The 22,175-nt window shown below is 25.2% G+C and overlaps 1 protein-coding gene and 1 long non-coding RNA gene across 5 annotated transcripts in view; one reads left to right on the top strand and one right to left on the bottom strand.

Annotated features, from left to right (window-relative positions):
* The first annotated feature begins 305 nt into the window (after positions 1-305).
* LOC126549561 (uncharacterized) lies at positions 306-11,114 on the top strand. Of its 4 annotated transcripts, none has more exons than XR_007603666.1 (7): positions 306-846; positions 2,943-3,053; positions 3,403-3,593; positions 3,666-3,806; positions 3,981-4,119; positions 6,264-6,390; positions 9,553-11,114. It is a non-coding gene; the product is annotated as an uncharacterized LOC126549561 (long non-coding RNA). The 4 variants fall into 4 exon arrangements; XR_007603665.1 differs by having other exon boundaries at positions 306-558; positions 3,960-4,119; XR_007603664.1 differs by having other exon boundaries at positions 306-558.
* Positions 11,115-12,515: 1,401 nt separating this feature from the next.
* Positions 12,516-22,175, bottom strand: part of LOC114133040 (uncharacterized) — a 52,050-nt gene continuing 42,390 nt past the window's right edge. Inside the window, exon 7 of the mRNA XM_027998668.2 lies at positions 12,516-13,227. Coding sequence (XP_027854469.1) covers positions 12,739-13,227 — 489 coding nt within the window. The 3' untranslated portion in view covers positions 12,516-12,738. The remainder of the gene's footprint in view (positions 13,228-22,175) is intronic.

Here is a 22,175-nt window from a genome sequence, read left to right on the forward strand (position 1 = left end):
TTTCCACATGGCTATGCTAACATAGATAATAAAGAATGGATAGGCCATTCGACCTTATCATACGTTCTCAAACATTTATGAATGTAGGTGCTTTTATTATTAATCCATATATATATATATCTATCAGATTTTCAATAAGGGATAACCAAAAGTTGAGATAACAGGCACCTTTGTGAGACAGAAGATATCTGCTCTTTAGGAACGAGGCACCTAATGTTATAAGCATAGGCGTGGCCTATCCATTCTTTATTATCTATGTATGCTAAGTACAATTTTAAATTAATTAATCATAATAACATTGTATATTATTGTAAAAACTATTTGACTAATTACTGATTAGTATTTACGTTTATGTATCATGTACCCTAATCCGATAAGTAATAATTACAATTTTAAAAATTTATAATTTCTAGCTTATATTATACTTGTAACAATCCATTGTATCGTTCACTCACGCTAGCCATTGGCGTTGGTTTTATTATTTTTGTTTGGTGCCTAGCGATTTAAAAATATCTGATAAAGAATTATAAAATTGATAACGAACTTGACCACTAACCAGTAAGTTGTAAAATATTAATTTTTGTAATGTTTTGCAGTTTGCACTCTTAATGTAATCCACGTTTGGAAAATTGGATAATATATGAATGTACATTTTCTGACATTAAGTAGGTATTTAAGCTCTTAAAATTAAAGGGAAGAAATCGTTTAATAAATGTAATCTCAGACATATAATAATGATCTAATTTTATTTTAGTTGTACTGATGTTTAGAAAAATGGAATTACGTGTTTTGTTGTTACACTGCTTCATCCATCACTAAGGATAAAATCCTTGTTTTGACAAATAGGTATATTATGCATTGTTTCAACTACTTAAACTCTTGAATTATCATATGCAATTGCACATCATAAAATCTGACATAAAAAGAAATTTAAACGCGCTGTAAATTTAAATTAGCCATTAGGTACGGGTACCTACTTTTTTTTTGCTTCTCAAGTTCTCTTGATATACTAGATTTTAAAGTTGGTTCTAAAAATTGGACCTCTAGTAACTTTGAGTTTCCCATCTTTGGTATAAACAAGACTTACCTATAGGTATAAGTACATTTTAATGATTTTATAAGACGGTTATGCTATTAGGTATAATTAATTAATGATCAATATAAACTCAACGATACCAAGAAAAAGATACTTGAGTATACCATAATATTATTATTAAGGGATAGTATAAAACACAGTTTTTTTTTTTTAAATAATATAAAACAAATATTTTATTCATTTAAAATTTTGTTTCTTATTGTAACGTTTTAAACAATTTATGAAAATTTTTTACTCCATAACAATATCTTGTCTCAACCTTCAGGTGTAATATAAAGTAGATTATGCAGTACAATTTGTACAAATTCATTTAAACTTATAATTATTGCGCTTGTGAATTGTATACCCACTTGACATTGTAATGTTGACAACAATGACAAGGCAAAATAGATTTCTATGACTGGCAAATGTGGATACAAATTAAATTCAAAATTACAAATAAAAGATCATTTAAACTTTTAGACATAAACATAACATTCAACTCACAAAAACTGTTAGGTACTGTTTATGTTGATGATTATATACAAGTTCTCTACAACAAGTGACCAAATTGTGTCAATGTAATAATTTATTTTATAAATATATCAAATGTTTAAAAAAATTGTTGGTAGCCAATAATTATTGATTTGTTTTAAAAAAGTTATATTGTTTTAATATTTATGTGTTAGCTTAATAGTAATGCAATGCTTTGCAAATTTGTAAGATCTGTAACCAGTTAGATAAATTTAACTGTATTTATAGTTGTTTGACACAGTTACACAATTGTTACATATATTCAATTATTAATAACGTAGGTACTAGTTATTAATTATTATTATTTAATATGAAATATTAATTTTATTATTTAGTTTTGCTAAGAATTGGTAGGGTTCCGCGAGACTAATCTAGGGGCTCCGTGGGCACATCTGAATTAAGTACCTACATATATTATTTTTAGTTAAATTGTTACAAATATCATTTTATTGAATAATGTTTGTATATTAGCAATTTATTGATCCATAATTGTTTGAGTTGTAAAATTGGTATTTCAAGTTTTTGGGGCTCCGTGAATTTTTTTTCAGCATATCAAGGGCTCAGCGAAAAAAAAGTTTGAGAATCGCTGATTTATTCAATAGTACTTATTATAATAATTTAACAAAGATTTCAAGTATTTTGATTCGTAATTTGTACCCGTTTTAAATTTTCAGGTGGTCTTTTTAAATTTATATTTTAATATAATATTATACTATATTCATTAATCATTAATCAATAATTCTATGAACAAAAATATTTTCAACAAAATAGTTTTAATTGAAACGTAAGGATTTCCCCGGCGCAGATTGAATCTGGTGTATTATTTCTCATAATTTTCCTCTGAGATTATTTATGAAAGTTGCCTATTTTACTCCTTGAAATTTTCTTGAAAACAAATTAATTTGTAACACTAAGTTCTCTATATATATACGATTATAGTTTTTATTGGATATAAAATAATTTTAATTCAAAATTTAATAATACTTATATGTTTTACTTTTTCAGAATAATTATACAACACAAATTAAAATTAAAATTATAACATAAGTGTTTAAAACAAATAATACCTAATACCTAATAATAACAATTTATCATTTTTAATAAACAGTGTACTGAAACATGAACTACTTTTTTCAACTTTTTATTTTTTGAACATTTATACTGGTTAAATAAATCATAAAAACTTCTTCAATATGAGTATTAATACTTACGTTTAAAAATGTATCTAAAAATTGTGTATTGCAGTTTTTGCATATATTTAACGAGCACCTTTTATTAACATGACTTATTATTAGTTTAGGATCCTTTTGCAAATTAAATTTTTTTTTTTTAGAATAAGGTCTTCAGTGTTTGCACGGAAGAGTGCAGAAACATGTTTAGTGAACTCTAATATTTTAACAAGCGGATAAAGTAAACTACAGTCTTCATATTGTTTCATACCAATGTGTGTATTTATCAAGATCAAATTTTGTATTAGTACCTAATCCTTATATTTTGTGGCCAGTTTTTCGATACATTGTTTAAAAAAATTGTTTGGCTAATTGTTATGTTTTTCCATTTATCAACATGTCAATACTTAATTATAATATTTTATTACTTGATTATAATTAAATCATTACAAGTTTTTACTATGTAAAATATAAATATTTTTTAAAATATGATATTAGGTTGTTAAAGTATACAACTATTTTGTATTTTATTAGCTATTGTGTAACTACTTTTACCTATTCATTTTATTATTAGATATCTAACAAATAACAATACAATTGTTGTAAAATATTTACCATGTATAGATTTTACTCAGCAGTGACCACGCAACACCTATCGGCTATCTGTCATCATCATAACACGTTATCAATACTATATAAATATTAGAGGATTTACAAAGGAAGTTGAGTATTGGTTGGTTAGAAATTAAAAGAGTATAAAAAATAAGGATCATATCACAGATCATACTATGCAAGAGGTTCCCAAATTTTTTAAAGTACGATCAATTTTGGATATTTTTTAAATGTTGGCGACACAATAATATTAATGATTTTTTTTTAAAAATTAGTTTGAAGAGATGTATTATTTAAAAATATAACTACGACTCACTAAAAATGTAATCACGATTCACAGTTTCCGAACTATACGCTTAAGTTGTTGCCGATTTTATTCTGGTCGTAGATCTGTGGTTAAATGAAGACATTTTTAGGTAAGTAATTAAAAAAAATTAAACGATTTTATTCATAAAAAATAATTTTTTCTTTAAACTGGTATTCTTTTGATACTAAAACATTCTATAGTTATTAATAATTCATAGGCAATTTTTTTGTTATTATAATATGAATAAAAATATATTTATCAGATTTTTAATTTTTTATTGGAGGAAAATGGTCAAGATTAATTGTTTGTTATTTGGTGGAAAATGGACAGTGGAGGAAAATGATTACGGCCATATCTTGTATTCAATTTTTAAGCTTTTTGACTGAGCTGAAAACTTTACATCAACATTATTGTAAATTCAGGTATATTGAAAATAAGTCGATTATCTAACACAGTTCATGCAGCTTACAGTAGGTAACTATTATGTTGCAGAGGCAACGCGTGAATATATTCATTTTATAAGATATTATATATGCATATACATACGCATTTTAGTTATATTATAATATTCATGTAAAACTTATCCAGTCTTGCTTAAAATTTTAATCTTAAAACTTACATCCTAAATGTAATGTTGTAATACTTTAATAGTTTAATACACATACATTATACATTGTGTTATACCTACTCGTCTACTGTGTATTCACTTAACCAGAGACATATTGAGAAATTTAGTGCTTGGGTGTTAATATTTTTCCCCCTCTCATCAATTATTTTTTTTTTTATTAAATGTTACAGTTAAGTACTGTTTATCTATCGAAAGTGGAATATTTATTTTCTACCTGACACCTATGAATCACTTATGAAACTTACAATTAAGTGGCTTAACTCCACCTTACAACAATATTAGGATGTCCCCTTCTCAGCCAATTTTATTTGGTACCTAGTGAAGAAAATTTTAGTTTGCAATCTATGGAACTTTAGTTACTATAGTAAATATATACTATAGTATTATATTATAATATTTAAAAATGAGTTGTAAAATATTGTCACTGATTTGGAATCCAATTGTTGGTTTTTAAGGGGGGGGGGGCTTTATGGATGTTGCATTATGACTTAAATTAAAATTGTTATTAATTTTTTTGAGAAATTAACATGTATATTGTTCTTTCATAAGCTCCAAGTCTCGGGTAGTTATATAAGATACCCTATATTGGGATAGAATACGTGACGTTAAATATAATGTTTGGGGATGAAACATTTAAATCTGTTATAGTATGTGTATGACTATATATGCATATAATATAAATACGATGTACCCAACTGTTAAACAACCGAAGCAAAAAAAAAAAAACTGGACTAACGGATTACTATAGCTATCTCATGTGTTTTGGTCGTCAGCGTTTTTCATCATGCAAAACGTTGCCGGCGTGGCCCTATATTTGCAAATATATGTTTACGGGCGAGATTATTGGCCATACACGAATACGGTGTTTTTTTCGTTTTGTTTAAGTGGTAAATTTAACATAATGTGTAATTGTGAAGAAGTGGTAAAGTAGATTGTTACACGAAAGTTGCACCGTGAATATTGATGCTGTATAATGTATTTAAAACTCGATCGTTAAGCGTTCACGTCATGTTTTATTTATAGTATAGGTACACTATAATAATATAAACGTATATTTTATACATTTTTAAAGATCCCACATTTTGAATTATGTTTTTAATATTACGTAATGCTATTATATTTTTAAAATAATTATTAATTTCAAAGTATATTGTAATGATGTACATATTACGATATGCCCGATCTATAATTTGATTAATATTTAAAGGTGGTGTCTCAGATTAGACACATATAAAAACACATACGACACGTTAAATGAATTTTAGTCACACATTCCATATTATATCCAATCATTTTACATTTTATATATATTTATCCAAATGTTGTGTTAGTTACAATAATTATTTTCATTTATTAAAAATATAATGTTAATTTACTTCTCTTGCCTTATTGTTATTTATTTTTAAATAAAAATAATCTAGATCTATTCCTATCAAAACAGATTGTATGAAGTCAGGTATAAATCACAAGTTCAACAAAAGGTATGACATATTTATTTAGCAGACATCATAAATTGTTTTATTTAATATTAGGTTCTTATTAAGAAAAAAACTTTCGTATTCACTCCCCAATAAACTTTCACATCAAGTGATTAAACAAATTTAATGAGTTAAAAACATTAAGTAGGTAAGCATCTATATGGGCATTAAATTAGACTTTACATAAATATATTTGTTTCCTATTCTAAGAAATAATTTTGTTATATAATTTTTTTGAGATAACTCATTACTTACCTCATCTATTTAACGTATCATATGTTTTAACTCAATACAGTATTTAAAAAATACTTATTGTGAGCAAAATATATATACATTTTACGTTGTGTGTGATGTACTTTTAAAAATTTCATGTTTTTTTTTTTGTAGTAATAATTTATTATTTTTTTATTGTATATTATAAAAAAAACATCACCATTGTAACAATGTTCTTATTTTATAGTGCAGTGCAGTGTAGACAGTATAATATACCTATAGCAGATAGTGTTCGCAGCTGAGCCCGAGGTGCTTTTGGGAAGATAAGATGTTGCGGCCGGTTTTCATTCACAATTTATTCTGCGAAGGAACACGTAAATACTTGTACTTAAGTAAAATATAATATAGTGATTATAGTGCGTAACAATACCCGTAGGCTATAGGGAAGTTTTGAAGCATTTATTTTTAATGAGACGGTTCTTAATATTTATACACTCTGTTCTAGATAATATAGCAACAATTAAAATAATATTCATAAGCAAGTATACTACTGTTGTTTTAAATTATGTGATGCGATATCGTATTTTATTCATTTGACATTAACATGATTTAAAATTAATGCATTCACATTATAAACTAACACTATCGGCATCGGTGTTTATATTTAATTTAATAAATACAATTTTCTATACTTTTCCCGTACGCACGCTTATATACATACAGTTAGTTAGTATAATATTATTACGTATTATATGATAAAGGTAACAAAAGCACTAGTATTGTTCTTAATGAACGTATTATGTATGGATGTGTTAGGAGAATTAATTAAACAACAACAAAAATAATAAACTTGAATGGTAGAAAAAAATAGCGTAATTAAATAAATATAAAGTCAATGTATGTTGTAATGTTATATGTATATTAATAATAAAAAAACAAGTGGATATCTTGACAGCTTATAAGCAAAACAATGAACAGAAAATAAAAAAAAAAACGTTTTTATTCATGTCGTATCAAAATATACTCCTCAAATGATATTGCGTAACTCGTAACCGTTTATATTTTCTGTATTATTTTATCAATATTTTAAGTTCTGAGTATATTATAAAATAGTAAAAATTTTTATGAAAAAAAAAAAAAAACAATGTCAAGATAATTCAGATGTAAGAAATATTGTTATAATAAAGTAGTGGCAATTATTATTCATTAGATTCAGTTTTTAAATTATGAAAACTTGAAGTTTAATTGCTCTTGAAAATCTATTGTTTAAGTACACATTAATTAAAATAAACTGATTTTAGTAATTGAATACAAACAATACAATTTATTGTTAGAACTTATAAAGAAATGAATCACGAACGTAATGGATGAGTCATTATCAGCTAGGGTGGTCGGGTATAATTTTCCGACGTTTGAAAGTAATGAAAATAAATAAAAAACGATTCTGACTAGAAAAAAATAGTCAAGTTTTTGCAATTATATCTATGGTACAGGTATTCACAATTGTGTATATTAAATAATCAAGTTTGTCTTATTAGTTTTTTTCCTATATTTATAATAAATAATAATTGGTATGAAACTTTTGAAGAAGTTCTATCAGAAAACATAAAAATATAATATATAACTTAACATAAACAAAAAAAAACATTACCTATTGTAAAGCCAATTGATGGTTTACTTGGAATATAAAAGTTTGGAGTTTTATTTTTTGTTGTGTACAGTGAATTATACAACCGACTATACTAATAATGCGATGAATTTTAAGTTGAATATGTTTTGAACATTTGAAAACCGCAATACATATAATATGTATTTTATGTTATCGAAAAATTCCGGTCACTAGTTTCTAAGTAGATTTTATTAGTTAATGCTAGGATTTACTAATAGTAGGAGTAAATGCTGAATAGCATAATTTTCATTCACGATTACGTTTTGTAGTACCTATAGATATAGAATGTACAAATCATTACAGTAAAAGTGGATTAATCCATGCACAGCAGAAAACTAACATGATTTTTACTAATAATTAAAAATTAAAAACTAGGTTAAATACAAATTAAATTATAAATTTGTTCATTGTCACACATATATTTTATTTGAAGATTATAATTATACACTATTAGGTAAAACGAATAATATATACTATAATAAAGATATTTTTAAATAGGTACTATACATATTTACACTATATTGATCTAAATATTATTATTAATATTTTTTTGATATTTATAAAAATAAAATTACTTAATTATAATTTAATTTCAACTTTTAATTTTTAAATGACTGCTCATATTTTTAATTTCGTGATATTAAATTGAATATATTATTATAATATAATATAATATTATTGAACAATAATATTTAAAAATTATAAGAATTTAAATTTTGGATAATACAGAGCGAAATACGTATATCATGTGCGATTCGTATTTTGTGATGCACTATTCGCTCTGTTGCGCAACTAAACTGTTAATAAATATTTTTGAAATTTGATGTTTTATAAATATCAAAATGTTTAATGAATATAATTTGTTTTAGGTTAGGTATAGAATTAAATATATAGGTAGCCATTTAAAAATTAATAATGGGTTTATTAACAAAAAATCTTGGGGTTAAAAAATGTACAACAGTATAAAATATTGGATTATTATGTAGGTATCTTAAATTTTCCAATAAAACATTTTAAAACATACTAACTTATGAAATAATGAGATTTCAATATTAAGATGATCGGCTTATAATTAGTAATAACATTGGTTTTTTTGTTTTGTTGATTGTAAGCAATAACTAAAAAGGGAATATAAATGTAATTTATAAATTTATGTTATTACCGATGGGTATGCCGGTTTACGTGTAAATATCTATTTTTTGATAAATAATAACTTAATTTTAAATAATTAAGAACCAATCAAGTATTTTTATTACATTGATCAATAACTTCTATTAAATAAAAATATATAAAATTAAGCTAAATAATACAAATATGAAATAATACATTTTATTTAACATTTTAAATTAAAGGATTACGTAAGTAGTTTTAAAGTAAGTATTTTTAAGTTAATATTTTATTACTATACACATTGAATTCGGTTGATAATAAATAATAGTAATAATAATAATAAATAAAAATAATTTATAAATAGAAACATAAATTAATTATATTATGAGAGTTAATATAATATTTTAAATTTATTGTTTAATACGTTTTGGCAGCCGGACCATTGGATGTTTAATTGTTTTTTTTAAAAAAAAAAACTACTAATAAGTTATAATTATAACTTTTTAAACTTATTGTTCTTAAGTTTACTGAGATGTTCTTATATTTAAGTATCTAGGATATTACTTTTTATTTATAATTATTACTATTTGTATAAAAATGTTAGAGAAACACAGGATAATGAATTTATTTACATTAAGAAAATTTTTTTTCACAGATTTAATATTAAGTTTTTGGGTTAGTTTTTTTTTTTAATTATTTTGTCTTGAAAAATTGTATATTATCTGGATAAAATATAAGTCTATTATTTTTTATACAGGGGTTTTGAAAAGGCTGAGTGAATAAAAGAACATAATATTCTATTATTGGTCAAAAAAGTCTTGTTCTAAAAGAAATATAATAAATATAGTACCCTACAAAGACAATATTTCTGAAATGATTTACTACTTCGTTGATTACCTACTTTATACTCTAAAAGATTCCATTCAAAAGATTAAACGTGGAATGTGGATAATATATTATGATTTATGACTTTATAAAGAGAAAAGATAATATATGAATTGGGAAAATTACTTTTTCTTACCTTATTTTAATACCTGCTTGTGTTTAATTTATTAATGGTGAGTGGTTACTTGATATACTTGTAAACTTATATTAATACTGTTTTTTAAACTTAAAGTTATTATTGTAAACAGAAATATTTTTTATTGATAAAATTATTATGGGAAACGGTATTTTTAATATACCTTTACGGCTTTATATCTTAGTAATTTAAGAATAAATAATTTAATTAAAACTATAACACTTAGTGTTTTTAACTTAAAGTTGATAATATTTATATGCTATATTACTATAAATACATGGGTTAGTTATTATAATATTATATGTTAATTGTGGGTACATATTATGATAAATTTGCATTTAGAAAAATTTTATAAACTATTTTTAAGTTAAATCTTTGTTATTAAAATTATTTATATCGATTATGTAAATATGAAGATATACATTGCGTATATTATAGATACACACATTACACACATACAAAGTTTTAATATATTAATATAGGTTTATAATAATACAATTATGAATATAAGTTTAATAAAAACAAAATATATTATATTTCAATAAGACAATAATTATATATCTTATTAAATATAGATTATAATATGTTTAAATGATAAATTTGAATAGGTACCTGATGAATGATTTTTAATAATAAAATAATAAATTTTATTAATTATTAAAAAAAATATATACATTTCAAGGGGATTGATTGTTAGATGTAGATTGATATGGATAAATTAATTGTATTCAATAATTTAATTTTTGTCTCGTTAGTTCCGGGAAAACGTTTAAATGAATTGATTAATACCTACATAACAAATAACAATTGTATAACTTTGTTATTTGTTTTAATTAATTATGTTATTAGACTACACAGATTTATTTCGTCTTATATTTTTGTTTTTCATAAAATATTTGGCATAAGAAAATGGTTTGGAAAAAGATAAAATAAACTCATGCTTAATAAATTATGTGCAAATAGTTTACTGTGTAAGTATATCAATAACTATTATTATTAAAATAATAATATTAATGTTATATATTACCCTACTTTGACAGAGATCAGATTTATTTTTCAAACTAATGTTATATAAAAAAAAGTAATATTAATGTATTTAACAATAATTAATTATAAAAAATATATGAATATTAAACTATGTACAATTTGTCCCAAAATTTCATGTAACTTTTTAATAATATTACAGATTTCCAGGTAGTGATAAATGTAAGCCATCCAGAAATCCAAGTCAAGCGAAATTAATTAATGGAGGATATTAATATTTTCTCTATTGAATTATGAAATTTCACTTAATTTGAGCATGAACTTGCAGGTAATGCATAAATACAAATAACATACTACACATTTTGTTTGTGTATCCATATGATTCCAAATACTGTGTGGTTATTTTAATACTTAGTTAACACCATCATTATCTCAAAATATTTTAGCATATTTATATAATTTTAAGTCTAAAAAACAATATTTTTACCGTTTTAAAGGACACCAAACATTTTTAATATCATATATATTATTCCTAAACAGAATATATTTATGAGAAATTTGTTGAATAAATCGAATTTGTGTGTATTGTTAAAATAATCATATCGTAAAGTATTTAAATAAACATTTGTAATTGAATATAAACAATATTTTTTTAATATAGATATACGGATTCTATATGAGCCACTCCACTGTATTTATATTGCATTTAAATAAATAATTAAATAATAAGCAGTCAGTGTGGAAAAATTATGTGTTGAATTCTTAATATTATATTGTGTGTTAAAAAACAAATAAGTCGAATTTCCTTTATCTTTTCTTTTGTATATATATATATTTGACATTTAACTACCCATACATTTCAATGAAAAACGTTCTATTTTATTCTGTTTTAGTTCGGGTGATTAATTCTAGAATATAATATTATGAGGAATAGTTTTAAATAGTTAGAATAAAAAAAAAAGCTATGTATCTATGTGTAACGGTTAGAACGAGATTTAAATACGTTTATTTTTTAGTGCGTTGTGGCATTGATTATAAACAATATTTTTTTAATTTATAATCAATGGTGGTATGGTTTTACAATGCTTACTTATACTTACGATCTATTATATGTCTATCTACTTTGTATACTTAAACATCATTGTATTATGATATCATGTATTAGATACTTTTACTGATAACATACACGAAATGTTTTAATTACTTACGTTGTTTCGAACACAACAACAAAAGTACTGAATACTAATTTCATTACTTAACTACATTATGTAATATTGTTTCACGTACATTTATCGCTATAATATTAATTATTGTTATGCCAAAAAACGTCTCATAGGTCTTTAGGTATATTGTAATATATGATACACAGCATATCGTGTGTATATTTTTATTTTGTCTATATACATATAATACTATAGAAGTAAAGAAGATCGGACTATACAACGAGTTAACCTATCGATATGAAATTAGTCGTCAGTCGGTTTCTTAGTTAATGTTTTGTACCCAGATTACCGTCGAAACGAAAGAAATAAAATAATATAATATGATACAAACTGTAGTGCGTAATTATACCAGATATCTAATAACGTACAAGCCAACATCGTTCGAATTTTTTTTTATTTAGGTAGCTGAAGTTTAGGTCCATACCGAAATTTGATAAGGCTTTTCTGGTGTATAAAAACCCCAAACACTTTTTTCTCTGTAAATATATAACATTTTTAGTTTTTTTTTTTTTTTTTGAGGGGGATAGGGATGCTTAGTCCACTTTGCTATTTGGGCTTATAAATTAATGTAATATTATGATATCATTAAAATGTACATGGTGTAAAAAAAGATTTACGGAAACTCGGTGCGGTGGGTATCGAAACAATATTTATACGACGAGTAGAGCAGCGCTGAATCGCGGTGCTTGAAAATCATGGTATAGGTACGTATATTTTAGATGAGCAGTTCGTTGAGCGCCTTATCCGAGTCGGACGCAATGGATATGGAAACGGTGGGCAGTTGGAACCGTTTGATGTGCTGTTGATGAACGGTACTGTCGACGGCGCTGGTACAGACGCCCCCGCCGGCACAGACGCCACTTCCGGCACAAATGCCACTTCCGGGACAGACGCCACTTCCTGGACAGACACCACCGGCGGCACAGATTCCGCCGCCCGCACAGACGCCACAGCCGCCGCCGACACCGGAGGCCAGTGGCAACGAGAACTGCTGGTAGTTGGTCCAGCCGCTGTAGTCGTACTTGGGCAGGAAGTCCGCGCTCTGGGCCTTCCGTATCGGCCTCACCGATATGCCGTTTCGGATGTGCGCGTCTTGGTAGATGGGACTGATGTAGATGGCCGAGTTGACGCGAGACCGGGACCGCAACAAGTTCCGGACGCGCCAGTCCAGCGGGTCGGCCAGGCCACAGCGCATCAGGTGCCTCTGAAAAAACATCAACGCGCACACACGTCGCGGTTCAATAAACCATCGGAACAATGTCATAACTAGGGCACGGATGTTGTTGCATTTGCAACTTCTTTTCTATTGTTCGGATTCGTTGCTAAGTAGATTATAAATTTGTTTCAAATGAGTACCAATTAATACATAAAAATTTTAAGTGCAACTTTTTGCAATTTTTGACCTTTTTTTAATTTTATTGCAATTTTGTTAATTATTGTCATTTTCAATACAATTTTATGTGTTTTTTTGTGTTTTCACTTTTTTTTTGTTAGATTATACAGGTTTAATCTATGGTTATGTCGGGCTTTATTGGTTGTGACTCGTGACGGCTTATTTGTCCGTCGTCGTCGGCGGTAACTGGAAAAACCATTTAATTAGTAGAAAAAAATCAAAAAATAGTTTAAATAAAAAGCTTTAATTTTTAATAAAATTATTTGTAGATTTCTGAAAAAATAAGAAAACCGGACAATTTACTAGATTTTTAATGACAACTGACGAGAATTTGAATTTGAATCTTTTTTATTATCTACTCGTTAATATTTTTTTTAATTTTTTTGGTACAAAATATTTTTTTATTGCAATTTTTAAGTGCAATTTTGGGTTTTTTTCACAGCAATAATGCAATCAATTTTATAACATTTTTAGTGCAACAACATCCGAGCCCTAGTCATAACTGTATAATTATATTACGATAATCGCGTAAGACCTACGACGATATAACACGAACAAGTGCGGTGAGTTATTGTGATTGTTTCGTTTTTTCGAGCAACATTTTTACAGTTGAATTTGAATTAGATATTATTTATACTCGAACTTTGAAGTAACGATCCGAGTACTTTGTTCAGGTTCATATTTTGATGGAAATCGTCGATTCAATACGTAGAATCAATACATAGATATATCATTCCTAGCGCATATAGGTGGAGATTTAATGAATTATTTATTGGTGTGGGGGAGGCGTGACATTGGTTTGCGATATTGCTTTTATTTAAATAGAATTGCTTGTCAATATTTCCCGGTTATTGATAGCACAGATGATTTTAGATTTCCGATGAATATATCGGTTTTACAGCGCATTTGCTTATATGATTGTCGTTAGTTATCACTTTATCATCTTTTGGAACAGTAAAATTTAAGATCTATAACTTTGAAGGTGGTTATTAACTCTAGAATTGAATCGGTCCTGGTCGTTATTTGGAAATCATTTGAGAGGAAAGCTCTCTGATGCTATCTTCGCCTACAAGGAGTTTGCGTGTATATTACTGTATCGCAAACTTCACGTTATTTTGGCGCGAGTGTTATTACAAGTAAACTTTTATTGTTTGAAAGTTGGATAAACAATAACATTTACGAGTAGATTATTAAAACTTCAGGCAGTGTGATTTATGCATTCAAATGTATTTAAATAAAAATCTGTATCAATCAATTGTATTTTATAACATATAAGCGTGCTCTAACAAAGTGATTTTTTAAAAGTAGGTATTAAAAATGTCTACTTACAATATTATTCTGGTCACGGTAAATCATATGTATAAACTTGGCTTTAAGAATATTAATTTAGGATCAGTTGAAATAATTGATCCCAAGTTACTCGTAAATATCAATGGTTATTGGATTTATATTATTTATTATGAATGTAGTTTCATTTATAAGATATGTATTTAATCGATTTAATTTGTTTTAGTGAAATATTAAATTCACTAAGTATTAATTATAAATGTATAACAATACGTCATATCTATGCGTTAAAAATAAATTATATAGGTAATAAATTGTATCGGTTCGAAACTTTTGGTATTTATTAGTATATTTTTGTATTATAATTATTGGCCTATGTAATTTTTAAGTTATAAAGCTTTACTTAGTAATGCTCTTAATTATTAAAGTTCAAATAATATTATATTATATCGATATTTTATTATGTGTTGGCTTTACTCATATCATATTATTTTTATCTACTATGCTTTATGAATAATGTCTTTGTAATAAAATAACTGTCAATATTTTTAATATTTAGTATTTTATTTGTTGAACATTTTAAAATATACCTTCCTACTATGTTTTATTTTAAACTTTTTATTGTATTGTCTATTTATATTTTTAGGTTATTTTTTCATCAAGTGTCCTACTATATTTTTTCCCAAATTATAAAAGATATCTATCAGTTTTAAAAGAGAATCAATTTTAATGTTGTGTGGTATTTCTAGTAGTCATAGTAACCTGACACTGTAAAAAGTGACACTTGTAAAAAAAATAACATTTTTATAATAGTATTGATAATATATGTATGGGGCTATGTTTATTTTCCATGTAAACATCTTTTGAGTATATTGTCTGTCATTTTTTTGTATCTATAAATAATTTATTTATAATTTTTTTTTTATTATATGAATAATATAGACTAAAGATAATATACCTATTGTCTTGAATGTTTAAATCGGAATTTATAAAGGTTATTAATAATATATTTCTAACATTAATTCATATTATTACTAACATTTTTTATTTTCTTATATTCAAATGTATGCTGTGTATTAAAATTATGTAGTTTTATATAAATTTAGAAGTAGATTAATATGCAATTAACATGTGATATAATATATAATATCTATTGTAAGTTATTTTTTCCTACGTACCTATAGTCATTAATTGCACAACTAGTATATGTATTATTATTTCTTTGATTGTTATTTATTCGTATGGTTTGAGGTTTAACATTTAACTAATGTCAATAGAAATGAAAATATATACTGTGGACATTTCAGAAAATTTTTCTCTGATTATTAACCATAAGGGATTTATTGTTTACAGACTTAATAAGCATTTTATGGATTTATTCCCTAACGTAGAGCTAGCTTTAATTAAGTAAATTAAGTAATTATAGGATAATAGCATAACGACTTTGAAGGTCTATATAGTTTTACTATACCGGAAATTAAAACTAAGAGTAGAAAACGTGAAAATTCGTTTAGTAATTTGAGAATTGACTAATAAGAGACTTGTGTTATAATCCAGGAATTTTAACAATGTTCAATATTATAATAATTTGTTAACTATAAGAAGACGTTTGAATATTTTAATGTTGAAGACATTATTGATAAAATAGTAAATATAAAACAATTAATAAAAATAATGATAAATTTTATACATTATTTAATTAAAACAGTTTGAGTTTTTGATAACCTATAAAAAAAAAAAATTACGTAGAAAGCGTAATTATTGTTATTTTCATTTTAAATATCAATCCCATCTAGATAAACTAGAAGTTATTTTAAATTACAGTTTTTATTAAACGGAAAACATGTATACTATACAATATACATTAGAGTTTTGGAAACAAATTTAGGGGATAAGATAGTTTAAAATTTTTCATATATCAATTTTTTTATACAAAAAATATGAATAATTTGTACTTGAATATATAGGTAGAAGTTACAATCAATCGATTTTAATAAAAAAAGGAATTAATATATTAAGTATTTTTAATAATTCATCATTATTGTATAGATAACTATTATTTATAATATAACTTAAGTAATTATATTATACCTTGTAAGTGTGTTATAAAAAAGACTATATTAGATTTAAAATTGTTGATAAATTTTAAGTTATTTCAGTTGTCGACTATCACCATTATAATATGACCAACATAATGGAAAACTTTACAATGAAAGTTTGTTTTATACTGCATTACACTATCACTACACACTATTTCAATACACCGCAGAACTGCTTTAGTCTGTTAAAGTTTTACTTGTGCAATTAAACCACCTCCTTAAGTCCCAATGAACAATCTTGACTTATGTAGGTACTTGAATATATTATTTCACCACAAAATGTTATTTATTAAATGCGAAACATTGTTACATATATATCTGTGATGTGAATATGTGTGTGTATAAAAACTATTGATACCTAAAATAGCTATGAGAAATTAATTAAAATATTATTGATAATCTACACTAAATACATTATTTTTTAACAAACTAGATAAAAAAAAACCAAAAACATATCTGCAACTAATAAAATGAAAAAAGAAAAACCGTGCTTTTATCGTGGTATGGTAATTGTATGAACCGTAAAATCTGTCAATAATATTTACGTAGTATAATATTAAGTAATCGGATTAAATAAACTTCTGTCTAAAATCCTTTTTATAATTTAATGCAGATTTTACAGTACATAATACATACTATTTATGCATATAAAATATAAATAATAAATATATTAGTGTGCTAGTATATAAAAATCAAAATCAATAATCAATCAAAAACAAATACAATATAGTGAAAACCACAATTTCTGATAATGTGTCGCAATTATTTGCTGTCTTGACATTTACCATTTAGATACTTAACAGTTATTCGGATGACGGCGCTCTATGCAGCAAAGCGAACCGACACGTGCAGTCTCTGGGATGTACGTCTGGCGATGGAGGTGAATACTTGAAACAATGGTCCAAGATGCAGCAACTGCTCTGCTGTTATATGTAAAATAAAACAGAAAAACACACGGGAAAAATAAGCAAACATGTTCTATAAGTGCCATGCGAAACGAACCTGGAAAGGGCAATCATGCACATTCAATGCACATTCAATATGTGTTGTACATTTTCAAAGTTTTAGGTAATACACATTTTATTTTATCGTATGGCAATCAATGTAAGTACAAAGTTAAGTGAAAATCATCACTCACTGTACATAAAAATCAACGGTATATTTACTTAAGTTATCTCATCAGTATTGAACCTACTATTATGGAGCTTATCAAAATTGGATGTCTGTAATAAAGAATCGTTTTTATGTATAAAAGTATAAAATAATTACTTGTGCCTGCAGTAATAAATAATATGATGATATTATTAAAATTTCTCAAATTATATACATAAAGTTCTTTTGTTGAAGATTCTTGAGAACTTAATCATATTTAAAAAGGTTTATCTAACCGAAGAAAAGTAGGAAGTAGAATACCTTCACTATTATGGTTCGACCTCTGATAGTAGAAAAATTGATTAATGTGATGATATTTGAGATTATGCAAATGATACGTTTTAGAGATAATAAATTTCACGTGGTCGTTAAAATAATTATAAATTGTTATACAGTATAGAAGAATGCCAAAATCACGATCCAAACTAATGATAATAAAAGGTACAATACTGATTCTTCTATTTTATATTGAGTTGAAGACCAATAAAGAAAAATGAAAGTAATGTTCGTTTATAAAAATAATGATAAATAGACAGATTGTTTGAAATCATTTCATGAAAATACTCATGTTTTTCTATTACACTTGGAAATTTAAACAGACAATAGCTACTAAAGAACTCAACTGTCAAAACTTTCAATACCTTGTGAAACACTAAGTACAATAAAAAAAGTTTAAAATTTTTTTTTGAAGTTATCATTTATGTTGACAATATTTTGGATCGTTTAGAGATGTTATTGAGATAACCAAGATGAAAGAAATAGGTTTATATTAAAATAAAATATCCTCCAAAGATTTATTTGTTATTTACTTTTAAGAAACTCAATTTATTTAGGATACGTCTTAGAGTTATTTATTTTATGATGTGATTTTTAGGTTCTAAGTCAAGACATAGTCGTATTGATTTTACATTATGTTTTTTTTTGTGTCTGAAGACACTTTTTGTAGGTAGAAGAAAAAGCGCTTTAATTTTCAACTATGAGAAATTTCTTTCTGGTAGAAAAATAGGTTTATTTGATACTTGGGTAGGGGGAGGGTCAAAAGTAACATTTTTTTTATTACATTCGTACTTAAAATAGTTAAAAATATATAATGGAAAATAGGTAAATTCTTTTCTTTGATGTTTCCAATATTATGAAACATTGATTATATGGAAAAATTCAGCGTTTCCTTAAATGGAAATGTTTGTTATAAAATTTGTTTATTTTTTAACTTTGAAAATGTTTAACAAAGCTTAAGTACTCGTATATGGAATCATTATACTTAATATAAATTTATTTGAAGTGTGAAAATTCTGATGATTTTTAATTAAATTTATTTATTTAGCTGTTATGTTTAAAAATAATGTATTAATAATCTAACATATAGACCCTGTGTAATAAATTCAAATGTTCCAGTAGATATTCTAGTTCTATATCTATTTAATCATGAAGACGTGCTATGGGATAAAATATTAAATTTCGTACAATTGTTAAACTCATAATTTATATCAATAGTATATAATATAGTATATCGTATATTAATTTATATATACCATATCATGTACATTGCGAATTATACATTTACTGTATAATTTACAATTCTTATTTACTTTTTTTTATTATTAGGGAAGAAATAAATTCGGTAGACAAATACGTAAGTTTAGTAATATCGAACATTAAATATACTCGTAACACCACTAATACAGTAATATCTCTAAAACAATAAACACACAAGGTCATCGAATGTAAAACATAGATATATACATATATATATATATATATATATATATATATTAGTATATAAACATATACTTGCATATATTCGTATTATATATATATATACTAGCTATGCAATCAGACTTCCTAAAAGATAAAAAGAACTAATACACATCGCTATATCATTGTTAGTGTATCTCTATTTTTTTATAGATTTTCATAACCATTATTTTTAAGTAAACAGAAAAAAATTAAGTTTATATCAAAAATATTGAAAAGTAATCCATCTGTATTATCTGACTTCGTTAAGGAAAAGTTTTAATATTTTTATTTATTTTTTTTAATTTTATTTTTCTAGGAATATGTGCATCTGCAGATGGCGCAACTGGTGTATTTATATTTTATTGTCTGATATTCAGTTGGCAAGATTCAGGTCCATAAAACTATGCTCATAACCTGCTCTACAGTGAGCTCTTTAAATTGAAAAAACCCCGTTCAAATCAGTTCGGTGTTTTCTAAGATTACACCGGACATAAAAAGGTAGGTACTTATTTGCTTTATATACGGTTATAAAAAAGATATGTATACACTGGATGTAACAGACAAACTGACAGATGTAATTAAATTTTAGATATTTTTATACATTTTTTTAAAAACGTTTTTTGTTTAGATGCTATAGATTATTATTGTTTATTAAATATTTAAAATAATATAATATTGATAAAAACTAAAGTTATTACGTATATTATATAGTTAATTATATTTGTTTTTTTTTGTTTTTTTTTAAAAGGTAGGTAGGTAATTATTCTATTATATAAAAGGGTGACGATTATATCTTGAGGAGTAACTAAGAAGTAATTGTAATGTGTATGTTAAAGATTTGAATTCAATGATAAATCATTGCTCACGAAAAATGATTTTAGCGAAGACTTTATGTTATACAAAAAGAAAATCGGTTTTGTTAAATACTGGTTTTACGATAAAATTCCCGTTTCACTTATTATTTTTTTTGTTTTTCTAGTTGTTTTGAAAATTACTGCGATATTTTTCTTTTATCCTCCCAAAATACTGTAACACCATTTTCTATCAGGAACCATTCTTAAAGTTGAAGCATTTTTAATATCTTAAAAGGTTATGACAAACAGAAAAAAATGAATTAAAACATTCATTGTTCCGTTAAGAGTATTAAATAGCAAAACAATCATTTACCCTAATGGTTACAAGGTGTAATGATGATTGATGAATAAAATTGATAAACTTTACACTTGTAGGAATATATAAACTTTTTATAAGATGTTAAACCTTATATTATATTAATATTAAAATGTTATGCATACCATACATTAAGTATGTGTACAATGCACATTAATCATATATATTTAAAACCTATAAATATGAATAATATATTTATATATATCATAAATAATACCCCGTCAATTAGTTGTTTTTAGTAAGCCAATAACTTTTGTTTCAAAGAATTTATTACCAAATTATTATGGATTCTCTTTATAGCAGAAAATGTAATAATAATATGATTGTAAGTTGGTTAATTAGTTATTGAATTGAAACAATACATTTCCATCGCATATACATATTTCTAGACAAAATTAAACGTTTCTAACAAATTAATACATTTAATGCAATTCGGTAACGAAAACGCTTATAGTTAAGGGAATGAATGTATTATAATATAACAATAATTATATTTTAGGAAATAAACGATTTAACCAATATTGTTAAAATAATTTACTGATTGTTATATAAAAAAGAGCCGAAGTTATAGATTTTTACAAGAAATTTCTAAACTGAGAAAAATTTTGATTATTGCGCATGTATTAGTTTCCTGGTCAGTATGAATACAATCAGTAATTAATTATGTTCCATTTGCTTAATGACGAAATTCAATATGTTCAAGTTAACGTTGTTCAAAGTTTAAACGACTAGGTATACATCAAAAGAAAACATGTTACATAAGTGTATAGCGGACAACTTAATTTAATTAACTAATTTGGTGTCAATAAAATTATATGTAAATTATACCCATAGGAGAATAATAATTTTATTAAACCAACAATGTTAACCACGAAAACCAAATTAGGGACGGACATACACAACGGGGATACATTGAGTATTTTATATAAAATATAAGTTTAATAAGTTTATTAAAATAATCTCGTAGTTGCTTACATTATTAAAATTATAAATTGAGTTTAGATAAAGTGTTGAAATGTAAAACTAAAAAATATTGTAAAAATAATATGATAAAAAGAGAACGTTAAAATATTGTATTTATATTCATATATGTAATAGAATAAAGGGCCTTGCGTTCAAGGTATATTTATACTTCTATATTTATTCAATATTTTACCCACAGGCACGTTTAGAACAATTTGAGCTAGCGTGTTTAGAGCTAGCCGAGAGTAATTTTTCGAAAAGTTCCCTTTCTTTGCTATATGTATATAAATTATGAAAATTTGTTTTCAGTCAATGCCTATGCGTGTAGTAGCAGTAGTATACGTATAATAT

This window comes from Aphis gossypii, chromosome 2 (assembly GCF_020184175.1).
Source record: "Aphis gossypii isolate Hap1 chromosome 2, ASM2018417v2, whole genome shotgun sequence".
Classification (NCBI taxonomy): domain Eukaryota; kingdom Metazoa; phylum Arthropoda; class Insecta; order Hemiptera; family Aphididae; genus Aphis; species Aphis gossypii.